At 33.3% G+C, this 18835-nt stretch overlaps 1 protein-coding gene across 1 annotated transcript in view; it reads right to left on the reverse strand.

Annotated features, from left to right (window-relative positions):
- The window catches only part of LOC149839553 (E3 SUMO-protein ligase SIZ1-like), a 205403-nt gene that overhangs the window by 141164 nt on the left and 45404 nt on the right, over window positions 1-18835 (reverse strand). The window contains exon 6 of the mRNA XM_090002624.1: window positions 4653-4786. Coding sequence (XP_089858750.1) covers window positions 4653-4786 — 134 coding nt within the window. The remainder of the gene's footprint in view (window positions 1-4652; window positions 4787-18835) is intronic.

Consider the following 18835-nt stretch of genomic DNA (forward strand, 5'->3'; position numbering starts at 1 on the left):
GGAGCTGAAAACTTTGAAAAACAAGATTTTTTTATTCCCAAAGTTATATTTATACCAAAATTAAATTTAAATTTGCTTTTAGTCTCTCAACTCTCGGACCATGGACGTAATATTAAGTTCTCATCAAATAAATGTTGGGTACGGGATCGCCCGTCCGGAAAGTTGATTAGGGAAGGCTATAGGAAAAGAGATCTATACTACATGGAGTTTCTACAAATTTCAAAACATGTTTTTTGTAATCTTGCCCAACATAAAGATATAAATATTTGGCATAAAAGACTTGGGCATCCCAATGTCATCAAGCTTTCATATTTACATTTTGTTAAAGATCTTTGCAAAAGTGACTTCACTTGTAATGATTGTATTCTTGAGAAAATGAGAAGTTTGCCTTTTGAACAAAGATCTATGTTTACAACCAAACCATTTGAACTTGTGCATTCGGATGTATGATGACCGGCACCCATCATATCTAAAGAAGGATTTGCATATTACGTTATTTTTGTTGATGATTATTCTAGACATTGTTGGATATATTTCCTTGAGAATAAACATGAGGTTTTTGCATCTTTTAAAGCATATCATATGTTGATTAAAAATCCATTTAATGGTAACTTAAAAATTCTTAGAACCGGTTTCGGAGGTGAATATCTTTCAAATCAATTTAAAAATTATCTTGAAATCAATGGAATTGTTCATCAAAAAACGTGTCCCAAAACACCTCAACTAAATAGTCTAGCCGAAAGAAAACATAGACATTATTGAAACCACTAGAAATTTGCTTATTTCTCAAAATATTCCTAAAAGATTTTGGGCTGAGGCATCTCTTGCATCCGTTTATCTTATAAATCGTCTTCCTTCAAAAAATTTAAATAAGATCTCACCTTTTGAAATTTTATATCAAAAAGTACCTGACTACAATAGATTGAGAGTCTTTGGATGCAAATGTTTTGTTCTTACCGACAAAAATGATAAACTCTTACCAAAAGCCATCCCTTATGCATTTCTTGGATATTCTGAAATACAAAAAAGGTTTTAGATGCTATGATATTAAAAGTGATAAATTATATGTTTCTAGAAACGTAACCTTTTTAGACAATGTTAGTGGTTTTGAAGAATATGAATCTCATAGAGATAATGTGGATTACTCTTTTTTGTTTGAGCTATTATCTAGAAATGATGATGTTTCTAGAGACGATGAAATCCTATATAACGCTCTTAGTGATGATGAAAATATAGAAGAGAATAACTCTTCTTATCAATGTCTTGAACAACCTACCGAAGTAGGAACATCTATTAATCATATCATCCATACACAGAAATAGAAACACTTTTAGAAGTGTGATTGAGAAATATAGTGAAACTAGTGACCCTATCTCCACAAATAATCTAAACACTCGTAGAACTAGAAGAATTCCTTTAAATTTATATCCTATAAGTCTTTTTCACCTAAATATAGAGCATGCCTTAGTGCCATTCATTCATATGTAGAACCTAAAAACTTTGAAGAAGCCAAGAAAATTGTAGAATGGAGGAAAGCCATGGATAATGAACTTAGAGTGCTTAGAAAGGCTAAAACTTGAAAATTTCAAAATCTACCTAGCGGAAAGAAGACAATAGGATGTAGGTGGGTTTTTAAGGTTAAGACCAAGAGTGATGGGTCTCTTAAAAGGTATAAAGGTCTTCTAGTTGCCAAAAGGTATAGTCAAGAATATTGAATAGACTACGATGAAAATTTTGCCCTTGTTGCGCGTATGGTTACTATTAGGTGTCTTATTACTATTGTCTCAATTAACAAATAGAATATATATCAAATGGATGTTAAAAATGCATTTTTAAATGGTGACCTAAATGAAGAAGCCTATATGGATGCTCCTCCAAGGATGGATGTTCCTAAAGGTAACGAAAAGCTCTTTATGGTTTGAAACAAGCTTCCAAGGCTTGGTATGATCGGTTTAATAACTTAATAATGATAGAAAATGATTTTACTTCATGTTATACTAACACTGCCTTGTTTGTCAAAAAATCTAATGCAGGAATCGTGATTTTATTATTATATGTTGATGATATGCTAATTAAAGGTGACGATGCTAAAGACATTAAGAGTATAAAGTCTATATTAAAAGAAAATTTTGAAATGTCAGACTTAGGATTTTTGACATACTTTTTAGGTATAGAAGTTGCCTACTCTCACAGGGGTTATTTCTTATCTCAAACTAAACTTGTATTTGAGATTATTGACAAGTCAAGAATTACAGACGATAAAATTTGTGAAACCCCCGAAGTGGTAGGAACAAAGTTAAAAATTAATGATGGGGTTCTTCTAAAAGAACTCACTCCATACAAGCAACTTGTTGGATCTTTGATGTATCTTGGCATCACAAGACCTGATATTTCACATGTCGTACATGTTACAAGTCAATTCCAGCATGCTCCTACATCAGTTCATATGAGTGCAATTCTTCGAATTATCAGATATATAAAGGGATCCATAACTAAGGGAGTATTTTTATCTTCATCTTCTGAGTTAAGTTTAATTGCTTATACTGACTCTAATTAGGGAGGTGATCCAAATAACCATCACTCCACCACTGGTTTTTGCGTGTTCTTAGGTGAAACATTAATTTCTTAAAGATGCAAGAAGCAATAAAAGGTGTCTCTATCATCTACTGAAGCCAAATATCGAGCCATGACAACTACAACCATGGAGATTGTTTGGATTCGCCAGCTGTTGGAAGACATGGGGGTTCATGTTCAAGGACCCACAAAGTTGTGCAGTGATAACAAGAGTATAATTTATATTGTCAAGAATCACACTTTTCATGAGTGCACGAAGCATTTCGAGATGGATTGTCACTATGTTAGAGAAGAATATATGAAAAAAGTTATAGACCTACCTTATGTAACATCAAAATATCAATTGGCTGACTTTTTTACTAAGGCGCTTTGTTCTCCTATATTCAATTTTCTTCTTGGCAAACTTTTGGTCATTACACCGTAAGTTTGAGGGGAGGTGTTAAATTGTATCTCATATATGTATATATATATATATATATATATATATATATTTTCTTTCTTTGTAATACCCACTAGGGGAAAATTTGTCTTTACACATGTAACTCGCATATTCACTTGAATATGCTTCTTTTCTTTTCACTTTTTTTGTTTTTTTTATATTATTGAGGGGTCCAACATAGAGACGTTGGACCCCTCCAACGGTCATTAATTGGAGGGGCTCCAATGTCCCTATGGGAGCCCCTCCTTGGGTCCCATAATGTGTATAAATAAGGGGCCTTGCGCCATGTTATTCAATGCTTTTGTAATGCTCTTTCTCTCAATAATAAGATACTTTTTTATGCCTTTGTGAATTTGTGCTCTTTTGTGAGTGTTAATTTGTGCCTTTGTGCATTTGTGCTCTTTATGAATATTGTGTGTTAATCAAGTCGTCTTTGAACTTGATATTCTTGAAGATATTTTCACAATAATAGGAAACAGAAAAATACTAAAACAGCAGCATAATGGAAACATGTACCTGATAATAGAAATGTGGACCCAATAAGAATCCAGACCCAAATCATCAAAAATCAATTCACAGCTCAATACTTTGTGCCACAGGAGTACATTGGGGGCACCATTTTGCTGACCTATGTTCACTCTGTTCATTAGATTGCCCATGTGTAACACGCAATAAGCTCTTCAGGTCTGTAATTCTATCTCCAAACTCGCAATGGTACCTTTTGCAACATCTTGACTTTGAAGAGGAGTGTGAAGTCTGGGTTGATTGTGACTAGGGGCATAATCAGAGTTCTAACTTCATTTTTATGTGCATCTTGAATAGATGTTATATCAGTTCTTAGTCTTTTTCTCGCATTTTTCAATTTTTGTATGGTCATTGTCTTGGTCAAACGCAGGACATCGTTCCCCAAAATGAATCATGAAGTCAAAACAAGGGTGTCAATTAATCCAACATTTACATCTAAACAATCTATAATCCAATATTTAGCTGAAAAAAGTCAACTTTCTGCACTTTTGCCAGAGGAATCTCCTAATTGCTCAGGAGGAACTACCAAGAGAACTTTTAACCAAAAAAAAAATCAGCTAGGTGCGTAAAACCTACCCATAATCTTTCACTCAATCATGTAACAAGGAACCTGCAATACTTTGATCTTATCTTACTGTCACTCACTCAAGGCATGGGAAACGAGGAATAGGAGTGAATAAAGGGACCCCAGGAATTTGGTGATCTCCACAATTTGACAGAAATCCTAAAACCCAGTAAAGTTTGGTAAATCATTAAATACCAAAAACAACTAGGCACATACAAACACGGGCGTATGTAAGCACACATAGACATACCAACTTGCAGCCAGTGTTGGACAGCATCATCCAAAAGGTGACAAACTTTATCAACCAAGAAAGTTTGGTCACACAAAACAAAACCATGTCAAATTGAACAATTTTAATGCTCGAGTCCAACAAAGACACTAACTTGACATCCATAATAAAGATCCAATTCTACTCAATGAGCACAGCAAGAGGAAATCTATTCAGATGCCCTAATGGAAAAAACGGAAAAAATAAAAGCAAATATGGACCTTCAATTCAAATTCTTATGAAATCAGTTGCATGAAAAAGGGAACAGAGATGACACTTACGGATCTGCGTGATTCAGTCTGCAAATTTCACAATAATATTGAAGAGGAACTTGCGGTTGCACACCCTCAATAGATTTTTCAGGAATAATGACACAACCCAAATGCTGCCAAACACGACATTTTGGATCCTCACACTGCCCACAAACATATCCAATAATGAGTTTAGGCTGCTAAAGGATAACAGTTCCCAATATGGTTTACAAAAAACAATGAATTTCAATTTCAAACACATGAAGAAACATGAATTGCCAAACATAGAATTAGCATTGTACCGTGCAATAATCCAAGATGTCCGTCACACACTGTTGCAGGCCTCACAATAAGAGATTAACTTTAGAAATGATGATCAGGTAGTGTTCTTTATTTACTGATCGAGTTTTTTATTAATTAGACTCTACATATTGCATTTTTAGCATTTATTTAGCAACATATTTTAGATTATAAATTTTTTATATTTAGATGTATTTTTTAAAGCACTGAAAATCAATGGCTGACAATACTTTGAATTGTAAAATTGTGAGCCGCCAGTTTTTATGTTTCGAAAAACATGTCTAGATGTTATAAAATCTTCATGAAAATCATATTTCTTATTAAATATGTTATAAAGAACAAATATATAAGGTTTCACCGATGAAATGCTCGAACGCCAGAGGAGAGCCATCCAATCATCATTGGTTATAGGTGTCTTGGTTGTCAAAAGCGTTAGTCGAAGTCTAGGCGGAAGACCCCTAAAAGGACTAGTTGGGGCCTATGCGTGACCAAAAAAATAAAATAACAAGAAAAGAAAAATTATTACAATAAATAGTTAAATTTAGATGAAGTATGTACTTCAATATAACATGTCACAAAATTCATGAAAATGTATAATATTGAACATGCACCGAAACTTGGGGCACACCATCGGATTACTATATATATAGAGAGAGAGAGAGGGGGAGAGGGAGAGGGAGAGAGAGAATAGGGATTATCCTGCCCATGTTTCATTAGCTCATTGTTAAGACCAGTGTTATCAAAAATGTGCCTCGCCTTGAGGCGCAGCCCTCTGTGTCTCAAGGCGCAAGCCTGAGGCGCAAAAAAAAATATATTTTTTTTACAAAATTTCTGAGGCATAGTCAAAAAAGTTTTTGTAGGTTAATCTCATATATTTTCAAATTATTTCAGTTATGTAATAAGTTTATTAGTATATTACTATATTTTAACTTTTGTTGGTTAATCTCGTATATTTTCCAGTTATTTCAGTCATGTAATTAGTTTCTTAATATATTTTAACCTTTGTTGGTTAATCTCGTATATTTTCCAGTTATGTAATCAGTTTTTTAGTTAATTTTATATGTTAATCTCATATTTTTTAGAATAATCGCATATAATTTAACTTTTGTAGGTTAATCTCATATATTTTTCAGTTATGTAATCAGTTTCTTAGTATATTTTAACTTTTGTTGGTTAATCTCATATATTTTCCAGTTATGTAATCAGTTTTTAGTTACTTTTATATGTTAATCTCACATTTTTTAGAATAATCTCATATATTTCAACTTTTGTAGGTTAATCTTATATATTTTCTAGTTATTTCAGTTATGTAATCAGTTTCTTAGTATATTGTAACTTTTTTTTGTTAATCTCATATATTTTCAAGTTATGTAATCAGTTTTTAGTTACTTTTATACGTTAATCTCATATTTTTTAGAATAATCTCATATATTTTAACTTTTGTAGGTTAATCTCATATATTTTCCAGTTATTTCAGTTATCTAATCAGTTTCTTAGTAAATTTTAACTTTTTTGGTTAATCTCATATATTTTAACTTTTGTAGGTTAATCTCATATATTTTCCAGTTATTTCAGTTATGTAATCAGTTTCTTAGTAAATTTTAAAGTTTTTTTGGTTAATCTCATATATTTTAACTTTTGTAGGTTAATCTCATATATTTTCCAGTTATTTCAGTTATGTAATCAGTTTCTTAGTAAATTTTAAAGTTTTTTTGTTAATCTCATATATTTTTCAGTTATATAATCAGTTTTTAGTTACTTTTATATGTTAATCTCATATTTTTTAGTACTTATTTGAGATTTTCTATTTCTTATTGGTTGTTATTTCATCAATAAAGCATTTCTTTATATGTTTGTATTTTTAGATATTTTTTTAAAGTTTTCAAAAAAAAAATTGAGGCTTACGCTTTACGCCTCGCCTCGGTTTTTGGTGGAGCACCTCGCTACGCCTCAATGTGTTTCACAACACTGGTTAGGACCTTCCAAAAATCATAGTTTTTAGATGTTTTATGCTCAATCTGAACCGTAATATGTGTTTATGATTGTTGCTTAATAGAGAACATGTAATCGATTAAGCATCTTTATGCCCAAATATGTATTTTAAAGAGGTAAAAAAATCATTGGTTGATGTCGTACTAAAATTTCATGATAAAATGTTCACATTTTTACATCAAATCAATTTGAAACAAAGCTTGTTTCTCAATAAATAAGTACTGATAAACACATCTAATGGTTCAAATTGAGCATAAAACACCTAAAACTTTGATATTTGGAGGGTACTAAAGGTGACGTAAAGAAAAGGGGGACAGGATGAACCCCGTTCTCAAGTATATATATATATATATAACTGAAAAAACAGATTTCATATGTGTGTAAACAATAAAAAGAAAAAAGGGAGAAAAAAGAAGAGTGGAGGGCCGAGAGGAGGAACAAGAAGACAAAAAAAAGAAAAGAGAAAAAAGAAAAGGGAAAAAATGAAGAAAAAGAGAAGGCAGAGGGGTGAAAGGAGGAAGAAGAAAAAGAGAAGAAAAAAAATAAGGCAAAAAAAAGCAAAAGAAGAAAATGAGAGAACAAAAAAGAAAGATTTTGGGAAGGGAGGAAGAAGAAATAAGAAAAAAAAGAAATGAATGAGACAAAAAAAATAGCAACCATATCCCTACGGCCTAAGCATGGACAGCCTACGCGTCCCCAAGGCAGCCTAGGTGGAAAAACAGGGCCCTACCACCTAGACCCATAAGCCACCTTGTTATGTCATTTCATTCATTGTTATGTCACAAGCGCGTGCAACACGATTAGCGGCATGCACGCATTAAGGAAAAAACCACCCTTTAGCTGCAGTTGCGACCACTGCTGAAGGGTGTTTTTCAGCTCTGAACATTAGCAGTGGTCAAAGACAGCCACTAATTCATCCATATGAATGTTGGGTGCATGTTCAACGCACATCCGACGTTTTGGGGGTACACTGTTATGGGTTTTCGTATATATATTCTTAATCTTAAAATATAGTATAATACTTCATATATCATATATAATCTAAACAATTGATATTATATATCAGACTATAAATTTGTACTATTATGTATAATTTTTATGAATAATAATATTACAATTAGTAGTTCATATTTAATTTGCAATATTTATACACAATTTTTTTGCTGACAATTTCTATAATATTAATAATATAAAATATTATGTATTAGATGCATATATATTACTTACAAAACCACATTAATTTATATATATATATATATTTGATGTTATTACATATATTAATTAAAGAGTAAGGTTATAAATTACTTCAGTGCAAAAACCACTTATATTCAATATATATTAAACATTATTAGTTTATATATACATATATTAAAAAGAAAGTTACAAACTATCTTGGTGCAAAAATTATGAAACCTGGTTAGTAAAATGTCATCCAAACAACAAAACTAGGTTTATAGGTTTTTCCCAAGAATTAGGTTTTACACCAGGTTGTTAAGATGTATGTTCTTACAGTGACTCACCATAAGTTTGAGGGGGGGATGTTAAGATGTATGTTCTACTTTTGTATGTATATATGTATCTGTATATATATATACACACATATGTATCTATATATATATTAATATATATAATATATTTATATATATATATATTATATAGTATGTATATATATATTTATATACAATATATAATATTTTTGTATATATATATATGTTAATAGATATATATATTATACTAAGTCTTAGTCAACCTGCCTTGACTAAGTCTTAGTCAACGTAGCCGTTGGAGGCTAGTCCAACGGCTAAAAATTCTAGCCATTGGAATAGGTCCAACGGCTAGTCAAACTGGCCGTTGGACCCTCTCCAACGGCTAGAAGGGATCCCCTTTCTCTCTCTCTTCTATCCTCTCTTCTTTCTATAAATATTGTAGGTGTGTGAATGTGGGTTGAGAGAGTGATGGGTAATTTTAGGCTTTTATGTGTTTGAGTGTATTGTAGCGAGGATTCTATGTATTTTTCTTTTGTATTTTTAATGTTCTTTATTAATGAAGTTATTCATTCACATTCTTTGTGTTTCATTTTAGTTCTTATGTTTTTGTCCAAATGTATTATGTTTCAATTCTTGGAGTTAATTTTGGAGTGCATTGGGATTTGTGCCATTTCGTGACAACATGATATGTGTTTATTTGTAATCAAATAACGAAAACTACACAATAACACAATAGGCAATAAGCCAATACACAAGCCACTATAGTCAATGCAAAAGAGCCACTAAGAGTAATACTATTGAATAGTGTAATACGTTTTTGTATAATATGTATTACTTGTTTTTTGTACTACCCCTTTTCTTATTGTCTTTTGTACATATCAATGTTTATTTGGGGTAATGTTGTAAATAGTCAGGTAGTTATGGGGGTCGACACTCTTGGGCTCACTACAAGACAAATTTTGTTGACCCCATGACTACCTGACTATTTACAGCATTAGCCCAAATAAGTCATTAAATTTTTTTACATCAATTTTGAAAGTCATTCAATTTTCAAACGCAATATTCATTGAGAGTCTCACCTCAATAGATAATTTTACGAAATCATAGTACTTAATTTATAAGACAACATAATTACATATTATCAAAGAAGAGATGCATGCATAAAATAACTCAAAGACAAACTTATAAATCTTTCATCAGATTAAACATTCATAAAAACATGAATTATTCAAAGTCAATACATATATACATTAATGCATAAAAGAAGTCCCTACACACCTTAAACAAGACGCAAATACAAATCGACAAAAGGATAACAAGCACAATAGCCACTTAGGGGCTTAAAGGAATACACATCATAAAAATATAATATTTATTCAATATCAGATGCACATAAAATGCATAAAAGACATGAAATATGGATCTTCAAACAACATCAATACCATGAATAAATAACTCACAAAGGAGTTTAACCCACACAAAAAATATTCATAAAGGGTTTTTAAAACAAGTAGCCATATTAAATGCACAGTGGAAATAATGGGGAAGTTCAAAATCCCATATACAAATCATAACAAGAGATATTATATAATAATGACAAATATTGTCTCAAACTGATCATAACAATTTAAATATGAATGATAGAAACAATATCCTAAATACACTCAAAATATAGCATCCTATGCAACCAAAGCATATCATGATGTAAATGTCACTAAAAACCTCTAAAAATTTTATCATAATGCAACAAATATAAAACCTCTAAAATTATATGCAATGAAAGGAAAGACACCTTCAAGCACGAACAAAGTGTCCACCAATAAGTTCACAAGTGCATAAGCACAAATGTCATTAAGGGCACAATCACAAATGCTACAAAGAGCATAGAAATAATAAATTTATTTGAAACACGATATGCAAGAAGCATTCAATGAAATATCAATCCACAAGAAAGAAACCACTAAGGGTTATGCATCAAGCATACAAGAGTCTTAAAAATGCTCAAGAAGAAAAATGCATAGAATCCTCACTACAATGCACTCAAACACACAAAGGCCTAAAACTACCCATCATTCTCTCAACCAACACTCACACTGTAAAACCTTAATTTTTAAGAATTATTAATAAATAAAGAACTCATTTTTTTAATCTCCAAAATAGAAATGTGTTTCTAGCTTTTGAATTTTATTTATTTATTTATTACATATTCATTTGTTCATTCAAGCCAATCCGGGGTATAATTTGCATTTATAGAACTATTTTGGGCTATAAATCACTATTTATATATATATATTATATTTAAATATATTTTTGATAAAGTTTGTAAATTATTGGAGTGTATTTATGTGTTATTTGGCTCTTGGTAATGATTTATAGGATAATTTGCTATTTTTGGCTAATCTTGTTATAATTGGCATTTTTTGAGTTTTTGGCATTTGCGATCGCACACAAAGGATTCGTTGTACTGCTTGGGTAGCGGTCTTTGCGGACTTCGAAACTCCTCGGTCTTTTGAGTTTTGATTCATTGTTCTTCACATTATTAAGGTAAGATACCTTAACTGAACTTGTAGAGAGCATGTTTAGGCACTAATTGTGTAAGCATGATGTCGTTGCACTGAATATTTAAATGAATTGCAAATATAAATTATGCTCACACACTTCACTTAGCTATGAATATCTAGGACTCTTGTGATTGTAATTTGATTGTAATTCGGAGATCATGCTTGTCATGATTGTAGTTAGCGAAATATATAGTGTGTTTGTTGCAGGTACACCTGTGTGTGAGTTTGAATGCCCATGCACTTATGAATGTATAATATATACGCAATGTGTGTCATCATACTTTGGTTTGCGCATACTATCTTGTTTTGTGTGTTTGTATGAATTTGATACATGGTGCACATATAACTACTATGGATATGTATAAGTCGTGTTCGACGCATAATGTGAATGTTATATATATTGTCTTGTCATATGATGGACTCATTTATTCTTGTATGAAAGAATGCATCGAATGTTATAAATTGTTTTGAACTTGTATGTCTTGTTTGCTTGAGAAATATATGTGTATGATGTACGGTAGGATGGTCAATGAGATTTTGACCAACCCTTACACAATCATATCTAAGGTGATATATCGATTCATGTGGTGAAAAATGCATGACCTTTATCGTGTGTGCAAATCTTGAACTACGTAGAAGTTATGTATGTTGAAGTTTAGTGGCTTCGTATTATGAAATGTGCAGGTTCACGTATGCATGCATAGAACTCATGTTTTGTTTACGCATGCTTCGAGGTTCAATTTACGAAGTGCAAGATTCTTTATGGCGATGATATGATGCGTAGGATAATATGCTTCTGTATGATATGATTTAAATGTCACGTGAAATGAAATTATGAATGCATGCGATAAATGTTTAAGTTTAATAGTGAACATTGGTTCATGAAGCCTTATTGGTTAAATGTGTGATTCTATAATTTTAATGTCATATGAAGTGATGTATGATGTGATGCTTTGATTGTATACATGCTTATGCTAGTATTGATAGCTATCGACCCTGAGAGTGGTCAATTGTATTGATGCATATATCACAATAGTTTTCACTGGATAAGGTACTCGTTGAGGAACTGTTCCCAAAGGATTCTCGGTGAGGGTGTGCATGACCAGATCAGGTAATCTGACTAGACCGGTAAGCCTCTGTGAGGATGTGCATTGTCTAAGAGCGGGTAGCCCGCGAAAACGGTATATTCCTGTGAAGAAGTGTATTGTCGAAGACCAGGCAGACCATCCGTCTAGGGCGGTAACTCCTTGTGAGGTTGTATATTTCCCAGACCAGGTGATCCGGTGTGGATTTTATAAATCTTTATTATGAATAAATGAAATGTTATGATGAATTGTGATGATCTTCTGAGTTGATTGAGATAGGCAGTTATGAATCTATAAATTTGGCTTTTCTATTATAGCATGATTATATATTTAACTCAGATATGATAATCAAATCCTTATTGATTTTAGATCTTGATATGAGGTTATGATTGTGACGCTTATATTAGTGTATAGGTGAATGACACATCACGCCTACAAATGACTAGTTTTGACTTATTAGGTGAATGATACATCACGCCTACATAGTTTCATTATAAATGATTGCATTATGATTGTCTGAGTAAATATATCACCCATATGTATCATGATTGATGTGTATCATGAATATCTAACTAAATTACTTATAAGGTATATGCGTGTGTTTTACGTTGGAATGGTCAAATGTGATTTGACTTATTTTTATAAAAATTATGAATGCATATGAAAATGATGCAATGATCTGAATGTCTTTGATAGATATATATATATATATATATATATATATATATATATATATATATATATATATATATATATATGCGATGACTTGTATGCATATAGATATTGCTTTATTACGTGAGTTAAGGTTGAATAGAATATTAAGTGATGAAATGTTTTTAAATGCTTTATGTTCGAATGCTTGAAATGAATGACTCATAGGACATTGTTCCCTTGTCTAACACTTGACGATGGATGAATAATATATCTTTACCTTTAAATGCTTGATATGTTTTCTTTAAGTTTGAGTTTGGGTTGCTTTACCGGACTGTAGCGAGTCTGACCCCGTTTTATGGGAGACAGGTAATGCAGGTAAAGTATGATGAGTAGTTGGAGCGAAGGGTTGGTCGAGCTGCATCCTCGAGGGTCTACTCGCGATCTTGGTATTCATGATCTTTTCGTTTTAAGTACTTGAGCATGTAGAGGCTGAAGTACTGTTTTCATACTCTGATTTGAAATAAAATTAAAATTCTTTATATTTCAGTCTTATATTGTACGTGGTTTGAAATGTGTATATCTCGTACAGTTTGATTTGATTGTTACCTTTAGTGTAATCGTGCTCAAAGTCTTAACCGTTTTTAAAAATCGTTTCTGCATTATAAGATTTGATTTACTTATAAAAAAAATGGTCTCGAAATTTCAATATTTGAACTATAATTAAGGTTAAAAAATTTGGGGCGTTACACACACACCCACAATATTTATAGAAAGAAGAGAGGAGAGGAGAGAGAAAAAAGAGATCCCTTCTAGCCGTTGGAGAGGGTCCAATGGCTAGTTTGACTAGCAGTTGGACCTATTCCAACCGACAGAATTTCTAGCCATTGGACTAGCCTCCAATGGCTAGTCTTAGTCAACCTAGGTTGACTAAGTCTTAGTCAACCTAGGTTGACTAAGTCTTAGTCAACCTAGGTTGACTAAGGTACAATATATAATATATATAAGAATATTATATATATATAAATAGGTTGACATATATACATACTATATATAATATATATAAACATATATATTATACATACTCCTTAGTCACCTTTTTTGTTCATGATGGGCACTGAAAGGAGCTAAACAAGGAATGTTTGTAGAGCAGGTAGTTAAGGAAGTTGATTGGTGTCTCGAGGAGGATTCAGAATCAAAGTGGAATAAGATAGCGGGTGGCATGAGAAAAGTGACTAAGGAGGTATTGGGTGAGTCTAAAGGCGATGCACCACTAGGTAAGGATACATCATGGTGGAACGAGGATGTCAAATTAGCTATTAAGGTTAAAAGAGAGTGTTATAGAAATCTAAGTAAGAGTTGTGATAATGAGAATTTGGAGAAGTATATGATAGCAAACAAAGAAGCTAAAAAAGTTGTTCGAAACGCGAGCGCTAAGGTATATAAGGAGGTTTATGACAAGTTGGATACCAAAGAAGGCAAGAAGGATATTTATAGGCTTGCAAAGATGAGAGATAGGAAATCGAAGGATTTGGGTATGGTTAGATGTATCAAAGATGAAACGCAAAGGGTATTAGTCAAAGATGAGGAGATTAAGGAGAGATGGAAAGATTATTTTGATAATCTATTTAATGAAAGTCATGCTCAGGATCTTGGAGACTTCTCCATTCCTTTTCATGAGATGAATTGTGACTTCATGCACAAGATTCAAAAGAAAGAAATTGCAGAGGCTTTGAAGAAAATGAAATCAAGAAGGACAGTTGTCCCAGATGGTATACCTATCGAGGCTTGGAAGTGCTTGGGAGAGAAAGGTTTAGAATGGTTGACAAATCTTTTTAACTTGATTTGGCGAACAAATAAGATGCCTAATGAGTGGAGGAAGAGTACTTTGGTGCCTTTATATAAGAATAAGGGTGATATACAAGATTGCACAAACTATCGTGGTATAAAACTCATGAGTCATACTATGAAACTTTGGGAGAGGGTGATTGAGTCTAGGTTGAGGAAGGTTGTCATGATATCGGAGAATCAGTTTGGTTTTATTCCTGGAAGATCAACTATGGAAGTTATACATCTTCTTAGACAACTTATTGAAAGATATAGAGAGAGGAACAAAGATTTGCATATGGTTTTTATTGATTTAGAGAAGGCTTACGATAGAGTACCTAGGGACGTTCTCTGGTGAACAATGATGAAGAAAGGTGTTTCTCTCAAGTACATTAGTATAATTAAAGATATGTATGAAGGAGTAGTAACCAATGTCCGCACTTGTGGAGGGGTGACAACCAATTTTCCGATAACGGTTGGGTTACATCAAGGATCTGCTTTAAGCCCTTTCCTATTTGCGATAGTGATGGATGAGCTTACGAGATCAATTCAAGAAAATGTACCGTGGTGTATGTTGTTTGCTGATGATATTGTTTTGATTGATGAGTCTAGAGCTGGGGTTAATGCTAAGTTAGAATTATGGAGACAGACATTGGAAGCAAGAGGTTTTAAGTTGAGTAAGAGTAAGACTGAATATATGGAATGTCGGTTTAGTAAGAAACGAAGTAGTGATGGGAGTGTAGTGAAGCTTGGTGAGCAAGAAATACCGGTGAATGATTATTTCAAATATTTGGGATCCATCATTCAAAAGTATGGAGAAATTGATGGAGATGTAAATCATAGGATAAAGGTTGGGTGGATGAAATGGAAAAGTGCAACTGGAGTGTTGTGCGATCGTAGAATGCCATTGCGGTTGAAGGGAAAGTTTTATAGGACGACTATTAGACTCGCTTTACTATATGGTACGGAATGTTGGGCTGCCAAGAGACATCATATTCAAAAAATGAGTGTAGCTGAGATGCGGATGCTTAGATGGATGTGTGGAAATACAATAAAAGATAAGATTCGGAACGAGGAGATACGTAAGAAGGTAGGTGTTGCACCCATTAAAAATAAGATGTGAGAGAATCGTTTACGGTGGTTTGGACATATTCGGCGAAGGCCTAATGATGCTCCAGTTAGAAGGTTGGAGAAATGGGAAAATATATTAGTTAAAAGAGGTCGGGGTAGGCCTAGGAAGACTTGGATGGAGATGATAGGAAAGGATATGAATGCTTTGAACCTCACCGAGGACATGGCATTGGATAGAAATGATTGGAGGAAAAGGATTCATGTGGAAGACCCAAAATGAATTTCTTTTTTGGTTCATATCGCTGACCCCAATTGTTTTGGGATGAAGGCGTAGTTGTTGTTGTTGTTTGTTGTTGTTCATGATGTATATACCTCTTTGGCATTCTTCAGTGTCTGTATATGGCCTTTTGGCTCAAGAACCGCGTGCATCGGGCCCCTCTCTCCCCCTCTTTATGTACTTTGCTTACGAGTTACTATAAAGAAGTTTTATGCATCCTTGCCTCCTTGCTCTCTTTGTGTTTGTGCATGCGTGTACTATTGTTTTCACTCTTGCGCGTGTGTAGTGAGTTTGCTTGTGCGCTTAAAAGGACTGCTTTCGGTGTTTATAACTACCCGAAGCTACGTCGTGGGGGCCTTCGCTTCTAAGCCCGTGACATATATCATGCTTGAGCATAAACATGATCTTTAACTAAGCTTGCTTTCAACCTTTCATAGAAACAATATATATATATATAACCAAAAGAATTAAGAATATATTAACAAAAAATTCATAATATATTTTGAATATACTAACAGAAAATTTCATGGAAACATGCTTTTACATAAATAATAGAAAAAACAAAATATAGTCATTTACTAACACAAAATTCATAATATACATAAGTTATATATATCAAAGCAATAGAGTTCCAACCATGAGAGAGACAGCAAAGAAAAGATGAGAAGAAAAACTCCATTAGCTCTAAAATGGGAGATATACAACAAATGTATGGGAGACTTCCCCTCTACCTCACTAAAAATATAAAAATAGTTGACTCTATATGAGCAATATGAAAAAATACAAGAATGCCCCCTGAAAAGAATGAAATATACATATACATAGTAAGAGGGACAGCACACAAAATAGTAATACATTTATTACATCAAACTTAACTCTCCCCCTCAAACTTAAGATGATGCATGAGGAACCATCCCAAGTTTGGAAAGGAATGAACTAAAATGCAAAGGAGAAAGACTCTTTGTAAACACATTTGTCATTTAATCCTTAGTGCTCACGTGCTCAAGAAAAATGACCCCATCTTCATAAGCTCTCTTGGTAAAGTGGCAATATATCTCAATATGTTTAGTCCTTTTATGAAACTCTGGATTCTTTGCAATATGAATGATACTCATATTGTCGCAATACAAGGAGGTCTATCTACCTATAGAAACTCCTAACTCTCCCAATAGCCATCTTATCTAAATAATTGCAATTGTAACCTATGTTATATCCTTGTATTCTGATTCAGTTGTAGATAATACAGCTCTTTGTTGTTTTTTACTCTTACATGAGCTTAGGGAACTCCCAAGAAAAATACAAAATTCAATCAGAAAGAGATGGCCTCTAGTAGAATTTTTAAAGTCTCCATCCAAAAAGGCGCTAATATCTATGGAGGAGGACAGAGAAGAACATCCCATAATGCATAGTGACTTTCACATATCTGATGATCCAATGTATTGCAGCAAGATACCTGGGAGAACTCATAAACTAACTGACCACATTGACAACATAAGTAATATCTGGTTTGGATATAGTCAAGTATATCAAGCTCCTAACTAACTGCCTATAGACCATTGGATCTTCTAGCTCCACTCTATCTAAAGCCCTACAAGCTCTTAATTTTACATTTGCTTTCGTAGGAGAACTAACCTTTTTAAAATCATTTGTTAGTCTTGCTTTTACAACCAAATCAGCTGCATACTTATGCCAAGACAAGCAAAGTCATGTATTTAACTATGCAACTTCCAAACCAAGGAAATATTTCAAATTTCCTAGGTCCTTCATTTCAAAAATGCTAGCCATCCTCTTATTAGTATTATCTACCTTTTGCAAATCATCACTTGTAATGATCATATCCTCAACATATAAAAGCAATATACACTTTCTTTGAGAAGATGTCACAAACAAGGCTGGATCATAATAGTTATGCTCAAAACCAAGAGATATAACAGTGGACATAAACTTCTCAAACCAAGCCCGAAGTGCTTGTTTGAGTCCATGTAAAGCTCTCATCAATCTAACTGCCACAAATTTCACTGTCTCATTGTTGTAACCGCAAGCAAGGTCCTTATGGTAGTCTATGAGCCACAGGAGCAAATGTTTCAGTAAAGTCAATCCCAAGCTACTGACTATAACCCTTTGCTACCAACCTTGTCGTCTATCTTTTAATAGTTATGCTCAAAACCAAGAGATATAACAGTGAAACTGAACTTCTCAAACCAAGCCCGAAGTGCTTGTTCGAGTCCATATAAAGCTCTCATCAATCTAATTGCCACAAATTTCATTGTCTCATTGTAATGGCAAGCAGGGTCCTTATGGTGGTCATATGAGCCATAGGAGCAAATGTTCCAGCAAAGTCAATCCCAAGCTATTAACTATAACCCTTTGCTACCAACCTTGCCGTCTATCTCTTAATAGATCCATTTGTCTTGGTCTTAATCTTGTACACCCTTTTACATCTCACTACATTCTTTCTAGATAAGAGGTTCACAAGATCCCAAGCATGCATTCTCTCCAAAGCATTCAACTCTTTAGTCATTTACAACTGCCACTCCTCTTTATAAGTTGCTTCTAAAAGTGCACTAGGATCGAGGCAACGAGCACTAGAGGGGGGTGAATAGTGCTTTTAAAAAAAAAATCTGCGGAATATAGAATGATTTTGCAAATCGAAAAGCAAACACACAAAGAACACAAGATTTTATCCTGGTTCGGTCTAACCCGACCTACATCCAGTCCCCAAGCAAAACCCGCTTGAGATTTCCACTATCAACCTTGTAAACTAGAAGATCACACAGACCATAACCGGTCCCACTTTCAGTAACAATCCTACTGAAAGCAAACAACTCCTTTACACCAAGGAGTCCTTCTTTTTACAGAAAAGAAATAACAACTTACAATACAACCTATGAGCCTTCCTTTTGAATGCAAATGAGATGCAATTGGCTTTTGAGGTTGTTGAAATACTCTACTCACGAATTCA

Source organism: Nuphar pumila, chromosome 4 (genome assembly GCF_984573655.1).
Source record: "Nuphar pumila chromosome 4, dmNupPumi1.hap1.1, whole genome shotgun sequence".
In the NCBI taxonomy this organism is placed as follows: domain Eukaryota; kingdom Viridiplantae; phylum Streptophyta; class Magnoliopsida; order Nymphaeales; family Nymphaeaceae; genus Nuphar; species Nuphar pumila.